The sequence below is a fragment of the Culicoides brevitarsis genome, chromosome 2 (assembly GCF_036172545.1).
Source record: "Culicoides brevitarsis isolate CSIRO-B50_1 chromosome 2, AGI_CSIRO_Cbre_v1, whole genome shotgun sequence".
NCBI lineage: Eukaryota > Metazoa > Arthropoda > Insecta > Diptera > Ceratopogonidae > Culicoides > Culicoides brevitarsis.
This window is the reverse complement of record NC_087086.1, coordinates 13136560-13161313: the sequence shown is the minus strand read 5'-3', so window position 1 is coordinate 13161313 and position 24754 is coordinate 13136560. Positions and strand designations below refer to the sequence as shown.

The 24754-nt window shown below is 25.8% G+C and overlaps 1 protein-coding gene across 1 annotated transcript; it reads right to left on the bottom strand.

The window, feature by feature from the left end:
- Positions 1-1715: 1715 nt before the first annotated feature.
- LOC134829869 (receptor-type tyrosine-protein phosphatase N2) lies at positions 1716-24139 on the bottom strand. Its single transcript, XM_063843158.1, has 9 exons — positions 23789-24139; positions 21739-22080; positions 10074-10127; positions 7690-8890; positions 6463-7111; positions 5496-5717; positions 5012-5430; positions 4771-4948; positions 1716-4247 (listed from the first exon to the last, which is right to left on the bottom strand). Exons 2-9 carry the CDS (start codon positions 21857-21859, stop codon positions 4026-4028), a joined length of 3066 nt encoding a protein of 1021 aa, XP_063699228.1. The 5' UTR covers positions 21860-22080; positions 23789-24139; the 3' UTR covers positions 1716-4025.
- Positions 24140-24754: the final 615 nt, after the last annotated feature.

Sequence of the window (24754 nt, the reverse complement as noted above, 5' to 3'; positions counted from 1 at the left end):
TGTAATTTTAGCAAAAAATAATTATCATTATTATTGACTTGCGTTTATAAATATTTTAACAATTATATTGATTTTTAAAAATATTATGTTATTTGAAGAAAATAAGTGTTTTTAAAATTTCAATATTTTGTGGTTAATTAGACTCAAATCACAATCTTTTCAAACTAGTTTTTGATTATTTGATAAATTTATGCCATTTTGCATAAAAACTTCTGCTTAATATTCAATATTTTTTCTTCAATTCATTTATTTTTTTAAAAAATATTTTGAAAAAAATTAAAATGATTGATATTAAATTTAATTAAAAATATTCTAAAAATAAATGTTTTAAAACTATCAGTTAATTAAAAATAAATATCAATTAGAGCAAAATTTAGATAAGATAAAAATTTGTAAAAAATTAATAATATTTATTATGAACTATAATAAAATAAAAATATTTTTTAATAAAAATTATAAATTTAAATTAATTTAATATAATAAAATATATTTTAATTAAATTATTTAAAAAAGATAAAAGAAAATATGCAAAATATTTAAAAAAAAAACTTTATTTAATTTTTAAAATTTGTCTTACCCTTTAAAAATGCAAATTTCTCCTAAAATTGAAGCCTTTAATTTTTTAAATAAATAAAACATCATTTATTTTTAGTGTTGTTTTGTGATTTTTTTGTCTTTTTTATTTGTTTTTTTATATCATTTGAAATGATCACTCATCTCATTATCGCTTTTGACCTTCTACAATATAATCTTCTATACTTTCCTTTTCCATTTTTTATCCAATCTCCGAAAAATTCAATTAATTGATATTTTGTATATTTTTTGGTGAGAGTTTGATGTTGCTTTTCTCATGTATTCAATCTTAATAATAATAATAATTGTATGTATTAATTTTTTTTTTCATAATATATGTGTGTGCACTACCTGATAAAAGTTTGTGTCTCATCAATTTTTATTTCTTAAATAATAATTTGTTTTTTTTTTTTTTAATACATTGTATCTTATTTTGTATATATGTTTAAGGATGTATCGAAATAACGTTCACATAAGATGGTAACTTGTGAGTTATTTCCATTCAGTAGCTCAAATGTGAATTTACTTTTTGTTCTCAGCTTGATGTTCTTCATGATGAATCTTGATATTTTTTTTTATACAGTATACACAACATTAATGAATTTTTCTTTATTTTTTGTGTGTTTGTGTTTAGTAGATTGTAAATGTTTTTAATATTATTATTAAGATTTTTTTTGTATATATTTATGTTTAGAGATTGTAAAGCAATATTAATTTTTTTTTCAGTATAGTAAAATAGTATATAAAGTTTTTTTTTTATTTTTAAATATATTTATTTTTAATATATATATAATAATAATATTTTTTTCATATTTACTTTTGTTTGATGAATGCGTGGCTCATTTGACAGATGTTCTTTTTTAAAATTTTTGTTGTTCGTGTAAGTGTAAGTATATATAATCTGAACAATATACTTGATGGTTGTTATTTTTTCCATTTATAATTGTATGTTATATTTATCATAATATATATTATATTTTTTATTAATAATGTTTTTTTTATAAGGAGTAATAATTAATGATAATAATAAGTTTGTAGGACATTTATACACAAATTTTGATATTTTTTCTATTAATTTTGTGTAAAGTTTTGAGAGATCATCAAATGTACTGACTTTGTTGGATAAAATATACAAACATCAATATTTGAAGGTTATCAATGATAATATTTTTTTTTTAATTTTTTGATAAACAGAAAAATAATAAGATTATAATAGCTGACAACACTGAATATTATAACCTTCATCCATAGTATTATTTATTATGATATTAATTCTTTTTTTTTTCAAGCGGACAACTGATATTTATTTTACTTTACTTTTACTTTCATGCTGTATAATAACTTTTTTTTGTATGAACATCAATATTCCTGTTTTTTTTTTGTTAAATATTTTTTATATGATTAAAAATTTTCCTGGTTTGAAAAATTAATAAATGGTTAACTGACTCGTCGTGCTAGATAGATCTGACTCGTAATAGATAATAATTCAATGTTTAATTATATTTTCCCTTTTTATGTTTTTTTTTATCAGTCTGTTAAGTTTGCTGGATAGTACATATTTATTTTTTATTTATTTAAAATATATATTTTATACTTTTTTTTGTAACATTATACATTTACAATAAATATTTTTTTTATTATTAAATGTTTTGTATCTCATCCCATATTTTTAATAAGTTTAATTTTAAAATAAAATTCGGAACCATTTTTCGTTCATTTCTTGAATTTATGATAAATTATGAACGGATTGTACTCAAAAATATTTTTAGAGTCAAACGACTGTAAGTCAAAGTACTTAAACAGGCTGGCGTTTAGGCACAATGACAACAAAAATTTTAAAATTAAAAAAAAATATTTTTTTTAACAATATTTTTTATAATTTTATGATAATTTTCAAAAATAGACATTTATATATAAAGCAACAATAATATATTTCTTTCTTTTTTCATAAATATATTTTTTAAACTTTTTTCCTTGTGTTTCTTCATTAATGTTGTTTCCTACTGATACGTATCTGTTTTTATTTCAAAATAATTCAATATATATTTTTTTAAATTAAAAAAAAACATGAATTTTCCTTCCTGATTCTTTGCATCAAATATGTCGTTAATTTGTAGCTTTTGTGGAATTAAATTAAAAATTTTTATATATTTTTTTTTTGTTTATATATAATAGCAGAGCTTTATAATTATATATATTTTTTTAGATTTTTTTTATATTTTTTGTTGTATTATTGGAGGTACATGTGTGATATATGTATTATTATTTATTATATATTTTTTTTAAATAATAAGTATCTTGCATATACATTTATATATCATGCTATTTAAGTTATATAATCTAATGTTTGAGAGATTTTATTGAATGTTTTTGATGTTGCTTCATTCAAAATAAATCATTGATGTTGTTATGATTTTTTAATCCATTCCAATCCGAAAAGGGAGTTTTTTTTCTTGATCTTAGATGTTTCATATATGTTGTTCTTATAAGTTTTGATCATTGAAATTTATATAATGTATGTTATTTTATATTATTATATAATGTTTAATTATTTATTATGTATATATATTTTTTTATTTGGTGGGTGGAAATTTAAATTCATTTTTACGGGCTGGAAAGCAAAAATGAACAAAAATTTCCCAAAAAAGAGAATAAAATACACAACATCTATTTTTAAATATTTTTTTTTTGTTTGGTATCTATAGACAAAAAATTGACAATCTCTTGAATTTCCCTATGAGTCAATAATTAAGTTTTGTATGTTTTGTAAGACAATAATATTATAAGCAAATTTAATAATTTATAATAATATTTTTTTGAATGGACGAAAATTTTTGAATTTTTTCAAAAAATTTTTAATTACACAAAGCTCTTTATGAAGGTACATGGAGTTCACCTCCTGCGTATCCTTAACGCTAAGCATTTATCGCGCGTCCTTAAGCAATTTTTTTTACGATAAATGCAAAGACGACTTTGTGTAACGTCCCACTTTAACAACATTAATATTTTATATTTTTAGGAATATTTTTTTTTTGTTTTCAATACAAGATAAGAAGAACGGTTTTACGATTGTATATGATGTTGACTGACTATTAATAATTAATATTTTTTTTAAAGAGAATATTTTTGCAAAATACATTGTTGTTATGCGTCTTCATGTTTTACACATTATTTATACGAATATATAATTAAACAGTTACAGTTAATATTTTTTTTATAATTTTTTTTTTTTTTGGGACACAAAGATGGTAATGTGCTTTTTCTTATCATTAGCTCTGATAATCTTGTTATTTTTGATGTTTATGTAAATCATTATTATTGATGGCCCCCAAATACCATTTTTTTGTAGTTAACTGACTTTTTTTTGAAATAATAAATAAAATTATAAGTTTTCCTCTAGTTTTACATTATGTAGAGAAAAAGATGTTTCTTTTTTTGTTGATGGGACATTTTTACTTTTTCTTTTCAGTTTTTGGTGATTTCTGAGACTTTTTTTCCGGTGTTGGTTTCTTCTCAGTTTTCTCAGATTTTTCGGCTTCTTTTTCGTCTACCTTCTTTTCCGTGTCTTTCTCGTCCGTATCTTTGCTGGTAGACTCCTTTTCAAGGTCTTTGTCACGTTTTTCTTGTGAACCACTTTGGGAATTTTGTGGTAATGCTTTTAGGATGGCGTGAACCTTTGGTGAGAAAAAATTTTTTGAAAATTAATTATTTTAAAAAATTGAAAAGAATCATTAGGTAATTTTTTTTTTTATTATTTTTCACTTAAATTTTTAATTTAATTCAATTTATTTAATTGAAATTTATTTTTTAAATTTAAATTATTTGTAATTTTTATTTTAAATATTTATTTTATTAATTAATTAAATTTTATTTTATTTTAAAAATTAAATTAATAAAATAATTTTGATAATTTATATTATTAATTATTTTCAAATTCAAAAGAAATAAATTTATTTTTATTTTTTTTTCTTTTTATATTAAAACTCTTGAAATTGTTAATTAATTCAATTACCTAATTAAAAAATTATTATTTAAAAAATTATTTAAATTAATTTTAAATTAAATTTTATATTTTTGTGTTAAGAAAAATTTTATCTAAATCTTATTTTAATCCGAAAAATTAATTATTTTTTTAAAAATTCAGTGAATTTAAATTTTTTTAAGTAGAAAATTAAAAAAAAAATAATAATTTTTTACCTCTTCAGCAACAGCCATCAATACAAATTCAAACTGTTGTCGTGTGGCTACCAATCCAGCGCGTTGATCGCGCAAATGTTCGAGTGTGGCTGCGATGTCAATTTCGCGCGCTCCTTTATTCATGCGCCCAAGTACCAAATCCAGGAGGATGTAAGCTCCAGTACGACCGCCTCCGTTGCTATTTTAACGATTTTTTATGAATTTTTGAAAAAATTTCACAGAAAAAGAGGCAAAAACTCACCTGCTATGAACAACAATCGGACACGATCGACCACGATAACTCTTGTTGACCTTCCGTCGGAATTCGAGCAACGCCTTTGCGGATGTCGGCACTCCTGCTTGTGGCCACGACAAGAAATGGAATTGCGTAACGGTGCGCGTCTCGCCTGTCTTGATGTTCTTCAGGTAGAACGAACGGACCAAATAGTCGTCGCACCACACATGTTCACTCACGAGATGCACTTCGTAGATGTGATACGTCTCGGCTCCCTCCTCGGGCCAATAACGGGCACACTGACTCTCGCCGTTCTCATCTAACTTGCAAAGAGCGACAATTACGACGGCACCTTGTTCCCAAATCATCTGCCAGAAGTGGGCAATTGTCGTGGAAAGGGGTCCTTGTGCAGCAACGTAAGCGGGAGCGCGGGGATCGTGATCAGTCTGAAAGATTTTTTTTTCAATAAAAATTAAATTTTGATTGAAAAAAGCCGAAAATGACGACTTACGATAGTGGATGCGTTAATATAGTCCATTCCTTCGGCATTGGCTAGATGGTTGAGGACGACACGAGAATGATCGAAGGGCAAGGGAGCAGTTTGGCGATTCAAGTTGTTGCATTCGGGTTGCAATGCGGCGTCACGAGCTCCTGGCTCTGCCTCATAACGGCACAGAGCTTCCCATTCTCGTTGGAGACGGCCTTTATTGCGCAAGTGATCTTCCATGTAAGACTAAAATATAAAAAATTTCTTCTTTAAAATATAAATTTAAAAAAAAATATTAAAAATTTATTTTAAAAAAATTTTTAGAACAATAATTTAATTTATTTCAAATTTAATTTTCAAAAAATTAAAATAATTAAAATAATTAAAATAAAATAAAATAATAAATAAAATAAAATAAAATAAAATAAAATAAAATAAATAAAAAAAATAAATTAAATAAAATAAAAAAATAAAATAAAAAAATAATTAATTTTATTAAATTTTATTTATTTTTTTTTAATTAAAATAAAAATAAAAAATTGTTTAAAATTCTTTTAATAAAATTTTTTTTTTAAAAAAAAAAATTTAATTTATGATTTTTATTTTTTTTTAATTTAAATAAAAAATTTTTTTATTAAATTTTTTTTTTTTATTAAATTTTGATATTTTTTTTTTTTATTAAATTTCGAAAATTTTAAAAATTTTTAATTAATTAATTAATAATGAACTAAAAATTTAGGTATTCAATTTTAAAAATATTCTTTTAAAAATCAAATATCGAAATTAAATTTAAAATTAATGATTTAATTTAATTATTTTTTAATTTTAAAATAAGGCCGCTTCAAATTTTTTTTAAAATTTTTGTCAAAAAAATTGGAGCGGCCTAATTTAGAATTAAAATAATTTTAATTTTTTTTTTGCTAATTTTTTTTAAATTATTTTTTTTTTCTATTTTATTTTTTTTAAGCTCAAAGTGTAGAAAAATACTCACAAGCACCATGTGTCCTGTGGAAATATCCATATTCGTCAAGGCAGGTTCTTCGTTCCATGACGAGGTGCTTGAACGATTCGATTGCGGTTTCTCACTCTCCTTCGCCAATGTCGTTATTCTGCCACTGCCATCGGCAGCGGGTGTTCCCTTGCCAGCCATGCGTGCGCGACACAATTCCTGATAATCCTTGCTGCAGGTTTCGGCACCGGTGATGCCTGTCGGTAACCCGCCAAGTTTATCCTTTTTCTTGTCGTGGCGCTTAATTAAAAACAGCGTGATGACAATGACGACAGCGGCGGCAGCGCCAGCTCCTGCAAACATGTATGCCATGACGTGCGTGACATCGGGAGCGTCTTCGGCGCGACCATTGAGTCGTTCGCTGGTGACGAGCGACGGATCGATTTGCTTCGTTTTGTCACCGACGCCAGCAGCTTCGATGATGATGCCGTAGCGACGGGAAATGTTGGCTTTTGTGCGTGGATCGTTGATTAAGCGGGCGACTTCTTGGGCGGTGCGACGTTCGGGATTCGGAGCAACGAAGAAAGAGACTTCGTGACGATCGACGCGAACTTTGATGAAGTATTTTTCCATTTTGAGCGTCTCGGCGAGAATGTCGACGATGCGTTCGCCATCTTTCCAACTGTCGATACTGCAAAAAAAAATATTTTTAATTAATTTTTACTTTAAAAAAAAAATCTAAAATGAGAAAAAATATTAAAATATTTTTCGGTCTTGTCATTTTAACACAAAAAAAAATTATAAATTAAAAAAAAAATAATTTTTTGACTAACAAGATTTTAGTAGGATTTGAAAATAAAAATTATTTTACTCAAAAGTATAAAAAAATATTAAAAAAAATAATTTAAATTAGGATTATAAAAATAATTAATTTATAAAATTAAATTAAAATAAATAAAATAAATAAAAATTTTCATCAGAAAAATTTAAAAAAAAATCAGAAAAATATTTAAAAGGGTAAAAAGTATTAAAAATTATCGGAAGTTTGTGAAAATATTTTTTTTTTTTTAAATTTTAAAATATAAAAAAAAATATTTTGAACGGCTCTATTTAGATATTTTTTTCTAATTTTGGTTAAATATTTTTTAATTTTTTTTTTTAATTTTTCTCTTTATTTTTATTATTTTTTTTTAATAAATTTTTTTTCTCATTTTAGAAATTTTTTCAATTTATTTTTTTTTAAATTAATGACTTTAAAAAAATACTTACGGATTCTTCAAACGCACATGAGCGTAAGCATTATCGACAATATGTGGCGCATGGTCGTCATTTCCGGAGTGATCGTTGTTCGGTACTTTCTTCATTTTAGGTCCCGATTCCGTTTCCTGCTTCGTGCTGTTGTTGCTCGTCTTGCCAACTACTTCCGGAGCCGAGGATGGCGGAACAACAACTGGTCCGGGTTTCTTCACATCCAAGCGTTCGTGACGCGTAAAACCCAAAATATCAGCAAGAACGTTCCGTGCCTCTTCTTTGCTGTCAAACGAGGCTCCTTGGTCCGCAGCTTCGGGATAAATTACGCCGCCTTCCGTGTAAATGCCGGTTTCTGGTCTGCCATATTCAAAGTTGGATTTGAACGGGAACAGCGGAAGTTCATTCTCGGCTTCTACTAAATGCTGTTTGCTGTTCCGATGCTGGGCAACTTCGCGGAAAGGCGATTCGTGTTGTTGCTGATCCGCAATTTCGTCGAGAAGTTCGTTGACGGCTTCTTCTTCGAGCAGGTGTTGGCGCTCCTTGAAGTGCGACGGTTGCGGGTCTTGCGAAGCGGGATAGAAATTTTGTTTGCGTTTCAGGACATCCGGGAAATTGGGCACGAATTCATTGTCGTTTTGGTAGCCGTAGTCGCGCGGGAGCTCTTGCGGCACCGAACGATCATTTGCGAATTCCTCACTCAAAATTGTTCGCAAAAGAATCTCGTTCTGGAGCTCTTTTTGGGCTTCGGCGCGGGCATCGTAGAGATTTTCGTACGGAGCTGCGTTCAAAATTTCTTCCTGCAACTCGCGTTCGACAAAGGGATTCATGGCGTCTTCCGGCGGCGAGAAGCGATTGCGTTTGCGTAGCGGATTGCCGCCGTAGAAGAGATCGGCAGCTGGCGGCGCATAACGCACAAACGCTTCGGGATCCGGATTGCTATCGATACCGTCAATGCTGTTTGACGAAGGCAGGGTGAGTGGCGATGCCGGCGGCGCCAGCGACGCACACAAGTTCTTAGGCAAGTCAGACTTTGTTCTCAGTGCGAAGAGGGCACCTTGCATGCGACACTGTACAAACGGATCTTGCCATCCCAAACCGGCCCCCTGCAATTCCTCAAGCATTGCCCGCAAGACAGCTACTTGATTTTCCTCGAGCGGTTCCCGAAACAGTTCTTCTGGCTCCAAACCATATTGTGGAAGACATTTACCAAAAGCAAAATCTGAAAAAAAATAAAATTAATTAAAAAATTAAAATTAACTTCAAGTCTTAAGTCACTTTAAGTTTTAAGTCAAAGTCTGTTTAAAATATTTATTTTTTTTATTTAAAAAAAAAATATATTTTTTTACCAAAATATTGTCGAAAAATTAAAAAAATATTTAATTTTAATTTTTTTTAAATTAAATTTAATTCTAAGTCAAAGTTTTTTTTTTAAACTTTAATAAAAGTTGACTTAAGCTTAAGTTTAAGAAAAAATTTAAAAAAAATAAAATTAAAAGTCAAATATTTTTCAACATTGAACCAAATTTCGAAAAAAAATATTATTTTCTTGAAAAATTTTCCAAAATTTTTTGTAAATAAAGTCAATTATTCATAAAGTCAAAAATAAGTGACTTACGTTTAAACTTAAGAAATAATTAAATTTTTTGTCTAAATAATTTTTGAAGTTCTGAGCAAAACTCACTTAAAGTTGACTTGCTTCAATTTAATTAAAAAATAATTTGCAATTTTTAAAATATTATTAGTAAAATATTATTTTTTTACAAAATTTGATCAAAAATTAAATATTTTATTTTATTAATTGTTAAATTTAACCTTAAGTCAAAAAATTATTTTTTTTTCTAAATTTTTACTCATTTAATGTTAAATCAACAAAATTAAATTCGATCAAATTTAGTACATTTTATTTAAAAATTAAAAAAAAAATAATTAATTTTTACTTTAATTTAATTTTATTTTATTTTTAGTTTAATTTTATTTTAATTTTAGTTTAATTCAATTAAATTTGTAATAAATTTATTATTTATTTAATTTTTTTTAGTTTTATTGAATTTAATTTTAATAAAAATTAAAAATAAATTTTACAAACATTTTTTTTCGAAATTCGGTTCAAATTAACTTTCAGAATGAAAAATCATCCGAAACGTGTCGAAAAAAATATTTGTCACTCATAATCAACAAAAATCGTCCTTTCCAAATAAAAATCATCGATCAACAGATTCATTATCATCTCATCCCCTATTTTCTAATCATCCCAACCATCATAACTTGACATTTTCTTCAAATAAAACTCGAGTTCAATGTTATTTCAATCGTATTTCAATAAATTGACTGCTATCAAGATTGTCATGACAATTGTTGATTACTAGGATTTTCTTCATTAAAGCCGTTAAACTTTTACTCACCATCGTAACACCATTCTAGATGTGGCATACACAACGATTCAGCAAATAAGCAGCCTGCAAAGAGAAAAAAAAAGAGAAAAATAATTTGAATTCTTGTGTGATTCTTATGGAAATTCGTGTCATTTGAATAGAAATATGGCAGATTATTATTATTCTGCTCTGGCTTTAAGGCGACAGGCAACGAGAAATAGTTCAGAAAATGTCATGCGAAGACAACGACATTACATTTTATTGAACTATAAACATATATTTTTATGGAATGTGCGTCTCTTAGTCAATTTTTATCTAGTTCGCGACCCCGATTTTTGCGTTTTTGTGTAATTTTAGTTTTTTTTTTATTTCTTTTTCTAGAATTTTACCAAATTTTTATTAATTTAATAATTTTTTTTTAATATCCTTCAAATTTTTTAAGTTTTTTGTTAAATTTTCCATAAATGATCTTGGTTCTCAAAATTTCCAAAAATAAATCAAAAAATTTTCTTTCTTTTATATTTTTTATATTATTATTTATTAGATACGAAATAACAAAAAAGAAAAAAAATAAATTAAATTTTTTTTTCATAAAATAAAAAAAAAATTAAATAAAAAAATAAAAATAAAATAAAATAAATAAAAAAATAAATAAATAAATAAAAATAAAATAAAATAAATTTAATAAAATTAGTATAAATCAAATTTTAAAAAATTGTGAAAAAAAATAGAAAAAAATTAAAATTAATAAAGCTAAAAATATTATTTTTATTTATAAAGCTAAATATATTATTTATTTTTATTATTTTTTAAATATTAAAAATATTATTCTAAAAATTTAATTTTTATTTTATTATTTTTTATTTTTAATTCATTTTTATTTTAATTAAGTTATTTTTTTATTTTTCTCAATTTTCAGTTTTAACAAAATTCGTCAAATTCAACAAATTTAATATTGAAAAAAAAAAATAAATAAATAAAAAAATATCGTAAATTTAGGTACTTTTTTTTATAAATTATTTAAATTGAGTCATTATTTTAATAATTTTTTAGAATTTCATCATATTTTTAAAATTTTTCATTTATTTCACCAAATTCTTGTATTTTGCCTCATTTTTTATTTCTATCAATTTTTCTTTAAATTTTACCAAAATGTTGACTTTTCTCACTTTTATTATTATTTCTTTAAAATTTTATTTAATTTTCCATAAATTTTTCCAAATTTATTGACATTTTTAGTATTTCCCTCGAGATAATTATAAAAAAGCAAAACTTCAATCAAAAAAAAATTTTTTTCAGGTTCAACAAAAAAAAAATTAGATTATCTTAACAAAAAAAAATCCAAAATACAATTTGTCGAATGACATTTTCCGCCATCATCCGGATCAAACGCACATAAAAGGAACAAAAAAAGCTTTTGATGTAATGATAACAATATCAACAAACAAACGACATGAATGAACGCAAAAACCATTCTGACAGCAATATCCTTTCATATTTTCATGTTTCTATAAATAGCCTCCCATAAAATTTGTGCGTTGACATGCGTGCTTTTTCCTCGACATCTTTCGTCCTTCAAGTACCCAAAAAGCACGAATCTACGTCATTTCATTCATCCTCATCATTCAACGTGAAAAAAAGTGTCGAAATCCTCTGTGGGCGGAAATGAAGTCACTTTTTAACACTTTTTCTCGTCCATCTGCAGAAAAAAAAAACGAAATAATTTATTCCAAATTCAATACATTGATTGTCCTAATCGACTCGAAACACAGAAAAAAAAGTAACGAAAAAAAACTTTTTTTTTTCTTTCATGGGCCTTCGTGCTAAAAATAGACTGGAGATGGAGGAGATACGGAAAAAAAAGAACAACATGGGCGTTTAGATAGATTGTTCAGATGTTTGCTGCTCCGTTGTGTGTTATTATAATTTAACCTCCCACGCGTGCTGCCAAAGCATGAATAACGGCGCAAAGGTCTTGTTACCGAATGAAAATGCAAAAGAGAAAAATTTTGCTCGAACGAGAAAAAATATCAATTTTTGTTTATTTTTTTATGGAATTCAATTAATTTTTTTCACTTAATTTAAATTCAGCTAGAAAATCATAAAAAAAAATTCCTAAAAAATGTCTCTGAGGAGTCTTTCATAGAGATTTTTATCGATGCGCGCCACGAGAAAAGGTCACGGACACTTTTAAATTAAGTTTTACAAAAAAAAGCGACTTTTTTGCCTTTTTCTCTCGTAAAAAAATGTGAAAAAACCGACCCACAGCCATTTCCAACTGCGCACATTATTTTTGTTATAATTCACAAGTGTTGGCAGGTACGTGTTGAATGAGCAAACAAAAAAAAACGAAAGAAAGAAAGAAGAGAGAGAGAAAAATCACCTGGATGAATTAATTAGATTTTTCATGTATTTTTATTCAAAAGGTGCAGTTTCATGATGTTTTATTTTACGTTCAGTTTTTCATTCCAGAATTAAATTAAAATTCGACTAAAAAAACGAGTTTTGTCACCTTTTGCAAATAAAGCCGTTAGCAAGTCATTTGAAACAATGAAAAATAGCAACTGAACAAACATTGACCAGTTTTGAGTGAAATGAAATGGAAAACCACTTAAAAACAACAAACTGTTGCACGATTGTCACTCTTTACTTTGTGAAGTGTAGAGTAAATACCAAAAGCTTTGTTATATAGAGACACACGCGAATGATTATTGATTTTTGTGCTTTAGTGAAGTACGAGGAAATGAAATTAAATTTCAAGGAAAATAAATAAAACGTATGGAAAATTAATAATTTAAAAGCTTTTGGAATTGAAATACTTATAGAATTATGGGAAAAACTAAAAAAATAAAAATTAATTAATTAAATAAAAAAAATTAAAAAAATAAAATTAATTAAAAAAATATTAAAAAATTAGAAATTTATTTTTAAACAAATTTTTAATTAATTTAAAAACAAATAAATAAAAATGAATTTCATGGGAGTCAAAAATATAAAAAATTTTAACTAATAACTGAATTAAAAAAATTGAATTAATTTTTCTATTGGTTTTTTAATTTTTATTTTTTTTATATTGATGAAAATCGCAGAAAATTTAAAAAACTGTTAAAAATAAAAAATATTTGTAGAGCTCAAATCCAATTAAAATAATTTAAAATAAAAAAAAACTAAAATAAATTTACTCAAAATTTTTTTATATTTTTGATAACCTTCGAATCTTTTAAAAAATTTCAAAAAATTAAATTAATTAATTTAATTTAATTCAATTATTAAAATATTTTAAAACTTTGGAAAAAAAAATTAAAAAATTTCGTTTAAATTAAATATTGAAGTCGAAATTTTTAATTGAAATATACTTTTTTATTGCAAAAATACAAAACCTGACAAAAATTTTAAAATATTTAAACATTTTGATTCTTAATGAAAAATTATTAAAATAAATTTGCATTTCTTTCAATTAAATTTTAAAATAATTGAAAAATTCAAAACTTTTTTTAATTGAAAAGTGAGGCATCCAAAGTCCCGAAAATTTTTCAAAAAAAAATCATCAAATCTTGAGAAAAATAAATTTTCTGTAAATAAAACTTGAAGGTAATATAAGATTTTCAATTTTTTATAATTTTTTTCAAAAAAAATAAATTAAGATATCGTAAAAAAAATTATTTTTTTAAAAACATTTTTGAATCGTAACAATTTTTCTAGTATTTTTCATCAGCTTTAATGGTTACACAACCCCTTTTCACTCATTCTCCTTCATGGCTATTTTTAAAAACACTTTTATTTTAAATAAAGAAAACTTTACAATCTTCCATTGCACAATCACAAAAATATTCTCTTTCAAACAACACAAAAGAGATTTACGTCAACAAACAATTTGCGCTACATTGAACAAAAGAAAACCAAACCAAAAGAAAAAAAAACTTTCAAGAATCTCTCGAAACGCGCAACAATTTTTTCTACTACCAAGGCACAAAGTAAAGTTTTAATTAAAGGATGATTAAAAGATGCACCGTCATCGCGTAAAATTGAAAACATTTTATCACTTTTATCCGATCGACAAACTAATAATAACTTTTCTGTCATTATCGCGATTTTTCGTCGAAAGATAACAAACGAACGATTAGCTGTTAATGTGAAAAGTGGTGCGTTGAACGAGAGAATTTATTATTAAATTTTGTGGTATCATGTTGCAGATGCGTGAGTGGCAGGGAGAAAAATGAATCAAAGCTCGACTCGACATGAACTCCAGCCCACGCAAATTTCTGAAGGATTTATTTGAGTTTGTTATTTTTATTACGTGGAGTTGGCAGGTATTTTACTTTTTTTTTTAAAGAAAAACAATTTTTTTAATTTCCGCTAGAAAAAATGTGGAAAATTCTCAGTTTCACACCGACGATGTGACAGAATGTTTGCAGAAGCGTGCCTCATAAACACTCATAAACGCATTAAAAATGTACATTTTTCACTGGAAAGAATTTATGTCTCGCGAGACTTGAAAATTAAGTTGATTAGGTACCAACCAAAAACTCTATTTTGCATTGGGACAAAATTATAGAATGTGAATAAGGTCAAAATTTAAGAATGTACATTGGGACAATATTTAAAAATGTGCATTGGGGTTAAAAATGTTCATTAGGGTAACTTCATAAAATGTGCATTGGGACAAAACCTTAAAATGCGTATTGGGTTAAAACTTAAAAATGCTCATTAGGGCAAAATCATAAAATGTGCATTGGGACAAAATTTCAGAATGTGCATTGGGACATATACATTTTGCCCCAATACACATTCTAAAATATTTCCCCAATGCAAATCCTTAACTTTGCCCTAATGAACATTTTTAAATTTCACCAATGCACATTTCAAGACTTAGTCCCAATGCACAATCTTAAGTTTCACCCCAATGCACATTTTAAAATTTTGCCCCAATGCACATTCTAAAATCTTTTAGTTGGTTGGTACCTTTATCGACCTAATTTCCATGTCTCGCTGATATTTTAGCTGGCGATATTTAGATTTTTATAGTGTCCCCGGCAGGCAACCGACGACAACCAATTTATCATGCAATGGACATTTAATTACGACTTTACTCGGAGGAGGTACGCTCGTTGCACATGTAAAACATTAAATTGCCGTGTAATCAACGGTTATTATCATTTCAAATGAGGTGAACTCGGATTTTGTAGTGAAAAGCCACACAAAAGGTGACGTAAAACTATTCTGAAAGGTCATCATGTAAAGTTATGAAAGCGACCGACTGACAAAAGAACATTAACAATTCAATCGACGTAGAAAATATTTTTTTCAAACAAATGTAAGTTTTCTTCGTTTATTTTCATGTTTTTTTTTTGTTCTGACTGAGTGTGTGACGTCAATCGGATTATGGACTTTTTTTTCGTTCGTGCTTCGTTTTCTATCAAAACCACACGAATAACATTGAAATCGAAACATTCTTTTTTTTTGCGAGAAAAATCAACAGTGCTTGTTAATGGTCGTTGTAGTAGTAAAAATGTTTGGGAAAAACAACAACAAAAATAGTGACGCAAAAGTTTTCGGGTGGTTTTTTATGATGTCGATGAGCTCTGATGTGGGTGCGTTTGTTGACTGACTGAGAAGAGGCGCAGATTGATGATTTTCCTTTTCATTTATTCATTTTTTTTTCTTTATTTGGATTTTTAAGGAAAAAGGTTCGTACTTGAAAAGTATTCGGAAGTGGTTTGAATGAGAAAATTTCGTGTTTTATTGAAAGTTTTTACATATTTTGGGATTTCGTGGAAGAAGATCTCTTGTTATTTGTATTTTTTTTTCTTTGACGATCAAAATTTTACATTTTTTACCAGATTTTTATGAGTTTTTTTTTAAATATTAAATTTTATTAAAATAAATATATTAAAAATTAAAAAAAAATAAAAAAAAAAATAAAATAATAAAATTAATTTAAAATTATAAAATTAATAATTCAAAAAAAAATTGAATTAATTTTAAATTAAATAAATTTAAAATAAATAATTTATAAATTTAAAGCTTTAAATGACTTTTAATTTTTTTTTTTATAGATTTTATTTCTGAAAAAAAATTTTAAGTTTAAAAATAATTATTTAATAATTTTTCGACCTGTTACTAATTATGCACGTGAAAACCTCGAAAAATCCTGTCTTGTTTAAAATAAATTTTTATTTAATTGTAATGAAACTTACTTTAAATTTATATATAAATCTGAGTTGATATACCGATCATTTAATGAAAACTGACAGTCATTGGCATTGACATGCAGTTTTGTCGCAGTTTTTCATGCTTTTGCGTTTTTCCATCCAATTTTAAAAAATTCAGTTGAAAAATTTTATCATTCAGACAATAAATTTCATATTATTAATCAAATTAAATTGAAATTTTTACCCATTTCTCACTTTTCACATTTTGCATATTTGATGAATTTTGGTAAATTGAACCATTTCTACTTTTTACCTTTACTAACTAACTTTTGCCGTTTCGTAATAAAGAAAAAAGTTAAAGCTGTCCTTCCATGAAGTGTAAATATATTTTTCGAAAATATTGGTTTTCCTTCCTGAAATTTATTTTGTAGGAATTTTTTTGATTTGGTAAGTATTAACTTTTTGTAAAAAAATATTTTTGGTCAATAAAAACTTTCAGTATAAATTTTTTTAGATAAGTTTTCATATAAAAATCATGTTATTATTAAATTTTTTAAAGTTATTTTTTTCTGAGCTATTTTTGAAAACTAATTAATTTTTAAAAATTAAAAAAAAATTATCAGAAAAATTGGTAAAAAGTGTTTTTATTTTTTTTTTAATTTTTCCAATGAATTTCGGCTAAAAATTCGGAAATTTTTCTTTTTTTACATTTTCTTACTCCTCACATTTTTTTTTTACATTTTCTTACTCCTCGTAACACCATAAATGAGTCTTATCAATCCATATTCAAAATAAAACTCCTTTAAATATAAAATTTTTACATTTTCGAACTCCTCATTTCACATTTTTATACTCCTCATATCCTTAATGCCTGTTTTCTTGATATTTTCATAAATTTAAAATAATTTATTTATTTGAAAACAATATTTTTTTTATTGTTTCCATAAAAATAATTTATTCTTTTGTATAAAAATTCGCCGACATCATCAAATTTGAAATTTTCGACAACCTGAACCCAACACGTCATTAAAATGAAAATTATTATTACAAAAACAGACATTTATTTACATTTTGATGGATATCATCTCGTACTCCCCTCTGGGAAATACTTTTGAGAGAATTCAAGTCGTCAAGTGATTAACAAGAGGTCATCTCCATGGAAGAAAATACTCAATCATAAAGAGGCAAAATTGCTTTTCTTGGGAATTATTTGTCTCTCGTTCCAGCATCATAAATCGCATCCATGACAAAGGCCCAGAAGCGAGAATCTTATTAAATTACAAATGAAGTCTCTTTTGCGCAAAAAGCAAAGAAATATTGTGTCTTTGCTCAAAGGACGTCAAAGACTCTTATCGCCTTCTTCTTTTTTTCTCGGAACACGAGAATTTAATGTAATTGTCCGAACTAAATAAGAATCTGTATAAAATACGATTAAATGCACTTTTACTAAAGTTTGCAACGAAGCATCTGGCATTAACTTGCCACCCACATTTGTTGCATTTTTCGCCAACAAAAGGCAGGTCGGAGGACGAGGGAAATCTTACATTATGCCGACTTTTGTTATTGCCGACGTCAATTGAAACGTCGCAACAATAAAATAAATTGAAATTTACGTAAATACCTTAAGAAATTATTGTTTGATATTAAAATAAATGAATTTCTTTCTCCTTCTCTCGGCATCTGCCGTTCTCACGTGGAGCCTTTTGTTGATTTGACACACTTTTAACGTTTGCAATGTGAGTTGTCGCGCAGCAGAAAAAAAAAGTCAATTCTCTCGTCAAAAACATCGAGGAAACGAAATAAATGCGTCTCGCTGGCTCCACAATAAAACAAACATTTTGACAGATGAATGGGAAAATTATTGGAAATTTATTGTGATATAAGTCGGGCAATATATGTGAGATTGCATCACAAATAAACACACAACAATATGATAACGAAATGATTACTTATCAACGTTATCATAAAATGGGGCAAAATGTGGGAGTTGCCGAGACCATGAAGAGAGTTCGAAAACAGGAATGGCGCAGTTATGGCAAAGTTTTATTGTTTATTTAGAATATTTGTTGAGATTTGCTTGGAATTGGAAAGTTTCTTGCGATTTTATTATTATTTACTTGATGGAATTTATTTAATTACTGTTTTTTGTTATTTCGTGAAAAGAGGTTAGGAGTGATTTTAATGGATTAAAAATTTTGTTTGGTAGAAAATTTCTTGTGAAATCAATAAAATGTTTGATTTGTTGAATGGAGAAATTTCGAAACTAATGGAAAATTTGTGAATTCTTGGAAAATTTTTGCTGTACAATTTTTTTTAATATTAAAAATAATTAGTGCGAAGTTTTTATATGAAAAATAAGGTTTTAGGAAAATAACTTATTTCATATGAAATTATATTTAACAGAATTTTTTAGTTTTTTCCTTAATTTACATGAAAATTTTGACTTTTTACTCTAATATGAGTCACAAAAATTTACTTTTTTTAAATTTTATTTGAATTTCCTTTAAATTTAAGGAAAAATTTTTTATTTATACTACAAATTGATGATTATCAGTTCAATTTAGTAATTTTATGATGTCTTGTATAAGCTGAGAAATATTTTAAAAAATATTTCAGTCCAGTTTAATATGCAAATAATACAAAAAAAATAAATTTATATCTCCGTGATGCAAATTTTGAATGAAAAAAATTTTTTTAGACACCAAAAATGTTTTTTTTTTTTGCTATTGATAATTAAATATTTTTTTTAAACTTTGGAGCAAATATTGAGGTTGGCATGCTCTTTTTTTAAAACTATGGACGCTAATATGATTTTTTTTTAATTTTGTTTTTTTTTAGAATTCTTAAAAATATACATATTTTCAAGATTTTTTAAATAAAAATAATTTAATTAAAAAAAAAAATTATATAATTTGAAAAATATAGGAAAATATTAAAACTTTAATTTTTTTTTTTAAATTTTTGCTAAAAATTATCGCTCTTAATTTTTTTAAAAAAAAGTATTAAATAATTTCATTATTATTTTAAATAATTTTATTATTATTTTTAATTATTTTATTAATTATTGACTATTTTTTTATTTAAGCTTAATTTTAAAAATAAAATTTTATTTAACATTTTTTAATTCAACATTTAATTTAAATAATTTTTTTGGACAAAAATATGAAATATTTGGTTCAATTTATTAGCTATCATTCTAATTTATGTTGATTTTCAATTTATTTTTTATTCATTCACTTTTGAAATGAAAAAATTTATAATAATTAATTAATTAATAAAATAAATAAATAATGAATAAAATAATAATTAAATAATTAATTAATAATTAATTAAATAATAATTAATTAATGAATTAACATTCTTTAAGTTATTTAAAATTTAAAATATTTTAATGGAATTCGTATTTTTTTCGAAATATCACGATATTTATTAAAAAGTTTAAAATTATTTTTAAACAAAATTATATTAAAATTATCAAATATATATATTTGATAAATTTTTTATACAACATATAACATATATAAAATTAACTAAAACACAACAATTTTTGTATTAAACTTCACAATATATACTATCAAAAGTATCACATAACAAATCTTAAACAGTTTCGTCTACAAACTTTGGTAATTAAAATATTACGTTACCGATTCAGAAGCAAAACTGAATGAAATGTTTGAAAATTGACTCCAAAGGCATATTTCTCATGGTATTGAAATATCATTATTTTATCAATTTTATCAAGAAAAACTTTAAACAGTCACAATTTGCATGAAAACGAAGAAAAGTGATAAAACTGAAACAAGCAAAACCGCAAAATCACAATCAAATACCAAGAGAAATGACCAGAAAAACCACAAAAGAGAAGATATTGAGAACAAAATTGTATCAAATTACAATTTTAAAGAGAAATTTAACATTTTGACAGAGGAAATTTATTCACTGGTCAAGACTTCCATTTAAAATGGTAAAAATTTCTTTGTAAAATAAAAAAAAAATCATGAGCCATAAAACTCATTATAATTTGCATAATTGACCTCAACAATTCCCATCCTCTCGCTAATAAACTTCTATTACAATTTCATAATAACCGGACTTCCCCGCATATTAAAAATAGAACTAATAAAAACCATTAATTGCCAATCATTTATGATGATAACTCCATCCATCGTCGTTCTGCAAACAACTTTATCTATTTTTTTTATTACAACCACGATAGTAAAAAATCGATCAATACTTTTTTGTGTCGTTTAACATTTTTTTTTTATTTTATTTTCATATCATAATCAAATTTTATTTATTACAGTGTTGTTCCAGAGCAGAGAAGCACCTGACAGACATGCGTATATACGACGACGACGAAAAAAAAAATTATTTACTAACACCCGAAATAAAAAATGATATTTAATACATGAATGATCAATAAAAGATTATCTTTCATTTTTGGTCTCTTGACATTTGCTCGGATATAATTAATGAAAAAGATTTTTGCAACGAACGCAACAAGTTGTGTGAATTTCAGCTAGAGGCGAAGATTTGGCGTTGTGACAAAAATTAACGTGAAAAGTCATGAAAATTCGAATAATTGATGCCATGGGCGTGTCATCAGACTGAATTATATTAATAATATTATTATTATTTGTTATTATTAAAAAAAATAAAAAAAAAATAAATAAAAAAATTTGCCATATGGAATTGAAAATTTTTCGTAGCGATGGAGACGTCTGGTTGTTTGTTTGTGACACAAGGGAGTTCAGAAGGACGAAGTCAAGGATTTTCCTCTCAAGGATCGTAGATAGCAGTGGTATAGTCACGTTTTGTGTTAGGGACAGTGGCGTGAAAAATTAAATTTTAAGGAGTGGTTAGCAATAGATTTTCTATTTTTCTCTCCAATACAAAAAAATGAAAATAATTTTATTTTTTGAATTTTTATCTTTTCAAATTGTTCAAGATTTTTAATTTTTTATAAAAAAATAATTTAATTTTATATTTAATTTAATTGAATTTAAAAAAAAAATCTAAAAAAATATAAAAAATATTAAAATTTTATTTTTTTTTTTTTTTTTTTGCTAAAACTCATCGCTCTTAATTTTTTTTAAAAGTATAAAATAACGATAATAATTTTATCATTTCTCAACAAATTTTTTATGAATAAATTTTTAAGATTATTATTGACTTATTTTTTATTTAAGTTTAATTTTAATAATAAAATTTAAATTTTTTTTTTAATTTAAATAATTTTCAATTTAAAAAATTTTATTTTAATTTAATATTTTATTTTTAAATTTAAAATTTATTTTAATTAAATTTTTTTCTGTAGTTTTAAAATTTAATTCTTATTTTTATTATTTTTATATTAAAAAATTTAAGTAAAAATTTGACAAATTTATTCAAAAAACGAATTTAATCTAAGATAAAAATAAATCCTTCAATTTTTCACTTTTATCCGCCACTGCCTCAAACACGAATAAAAATCAGCGCAAACAAAGCAGAATAATTTTTCAGTGGAAAAGAAAAAGTTAAAGAAATGAAAATAAATTACTTACCAATGTTCCCTTCAGCTTCTGCGACATAGACAGTTTTTTTACTAAGAAAAGTTAAAAGACCAAAGCCGAGTAAAAATGTCTTCCAAATTCTACATAATGATGCAATGTCAATTATTGACATTATCTGTACTCAGAGATAATGTCTCTAAATTTGTCTTGATTTTTTTTTGATTTTTACTTTTTTTTGATTTTTGCTGTTTTTTCGTGTTTCTACTTCTTCTGCTGTTTTTTCTTGCGAACCTCTTCGCTGTGATTATTACTGCAAATATTTGTTGTAACTGATAAATTAATCAATACAAACGATGACATATGGATCGATTTCGTCTGTTTATCTTGCCGAAGCTGCAAAGAAAAAATTTTCGTTACTATGACGATAAAAAAAAGACGTCGACATAAATTAATTAAGTCATGCAAATATTTAGGCGTTATATCATTTATTTATCGTAGTTTAGTGCGGTTTATGGGATAAAATAACTAAGTTTGAGTGACTAAAGTGAAATAATCTGCAAGAAAATTTAATTATTTATTTCGTAAACAGGCAGAGTATTTATGGGAAATGCTGCGATGAATATTAATAAAAATTAGGCAAAGTCGCTGCTTGTCAAGTTTTGAACGGAATATTAGCGTATGGTGTAAATGGATGGGCGTCTCCATCTTTTTGTGGTATGGAAAAAAATTTCTTTGGGAAAATTCGAGAATTGAGTGAAAAAAAATTAGTTTTTTTTTAATACAAAATTAAAAATTAATTTAAGTTTTTTAAAAAATAAAAAAAATAAATATTTTTTTTAACAGTTGAGACAGCTGTTAAAAAAAATATTTATTTTTTTTTTTTAATTAATTAATTTTTTTAATTATTTATATTTTGAGTTTTATTTTATTTTTAATTATTTAATTTTTTTATTAAAATTTTTTAATTTAATTTTATTTTTTAATTATTTATTTTTTTTTTTTTTTTTATTTAGAATTTTTTTTAAAACTTTTTCAAGCCCATAAAATATTTTAATTAATTAAAATGTCTATCAAAAATGCAAATTTTTATTAAACCATAAAAGTTCTTTCATAATTTTTTTTTTTATAAATTTTAAAAAATCTTTTTCATTAGAAATATTTAAAAATTTTACATTTTTAAAAACATTTGATAACCTTAAAGTGCAAAAATTATTTTTCATTAAAATTTTGCATTTTTTAAAAAATTATGAGATAAACTTTAATGCGCCCACGGCATAAACTTCACCAAAATGACATCCTAACAAGTTGATCGTCTTACGGAAAAACATGAATATTAATTAGACAACATGTAGTAACGACAAAATGTTCCAATTCATGCAGGAATTCATGTCGCTGTCTTACTATGGAACGTTAATAAATGTCAAAATTTAATGGAAAATTACATTTTACACGACACAAAAGTCGGGTTTCACAACATAATTTGAATTAAAATAAATTTGGGTTTGAAATTTGAACAATTTTGGGTTAAAAAAAGCAAGAAACATGAAAATTGATAAAAAAAAACCTAAATTAATACCCTAAAAATGTAATTTTTTATTCAACGGCAAAAATTTTCTTATGTAACATCAGCACTTAATAATAAGCTTAAGAGCTCTCACGACATTTTTTTTTGGTGCCCATAAAATAATCGTTTTTTGTGCCGTAAATAAATCCAACAGGTCGCAAAACAATATTTTCCCTTCGCGTGTACGTTTCCATATGGTCGAGGTCTTTTTGCCTTTTAACACACGTACAAGTGTTTCGCCCGTAGACACAAAAGGTTGGTGAGGAAAATATTTCGTCGCCATAATTGAAGGAAAAAAGTCAAAGGTCACAATTTTCCTTTTGTCTATGGGAATTTTTTTGTTTGAAATTAAACTTTTAAAAGGAGACTTTGTGGGTTTCAAAGCGATAAAAGCACAAAATGAACGATAATTGGCTAACATATTGTTCGTAAGGACTCAGGTATGTGTTACTACGCAGAAAGGTTACAAACTACCTGTCGCTCGCACATGCACAGAACATTTTTTGTACATTCAAGGAGGAAAGGAAAGGAACTTACCAGATGTTAGATTTTTAATCCAATGTCAGAAGAAAAGTGAAGTTAATGGAAAAGAAAACTGAGGAATTGAATGGAACTAAACTCGACAACTAAAAAAATATTATAAGCACTCTAAGTCGTTCGGTTGATGTGTTTCTGTTTCTCCTTTCTTTTGTACTTTTTTTTTCAATTTTTGTGGGTTATTTTTTCACTTGATTTATGAAAAAATATTTCATCGGGAAAGATGTGAAAATCTTTCCCGTTATTTTTGCACTTTTACATTTAATCACTCCTGTCTGATGTGGAGGTTTGTCTTTTTCTGTCTGCTGCTGGAGTGCTAATGCTCCGCCAAATTCGGTGACTCCGACTGCACAGCTCCTCGGCGAATGGACAGATGAAAATTCTTTTTTTTTTTGTCATCCACACAACTGCCTCAACGTGTGTACGGTTGCGAATGGGAGCGTGGGAGCGCACGACATTTGGTGAAAAGCTCCGTACACACACATTTCGATCAATAACGTCACAGAGCCCCATGCCCATACGGCAAAAGTGATACCCGTATCGTCTTACGCGGAAAATCAGTCATGCGCATTTTCGACCTTATTTTGTACAGGAGTTTAACACACAAACACATGCAAACGGGACTTTTTCTGTTTTTTCAACACAAATACACTCGCAATCCATCCATTGACGTCTTTTTCTTCGAGTTTCGTGATTATGTTGATAATAATTTTCTCTATCTACACAGCCTAAAAGCTGTTTTTACGTCATCCCACGCAATGCTGAGCGTGTAAGTTTCATTGATAATATTTTTAGCCTTTTGGGGAACCTCCGTTGTAAAACATTCCCTTTAAAGTAACGTTACAAATTTTCATGAAAAATACGCTCAAATTGAAATCTCCTATGAAAAATTCTGTAAAATCGTGCGATGATGTTACAATGATAACAGAATTACATCAACTTTAATGTTTTCCCGTAAAACATTTA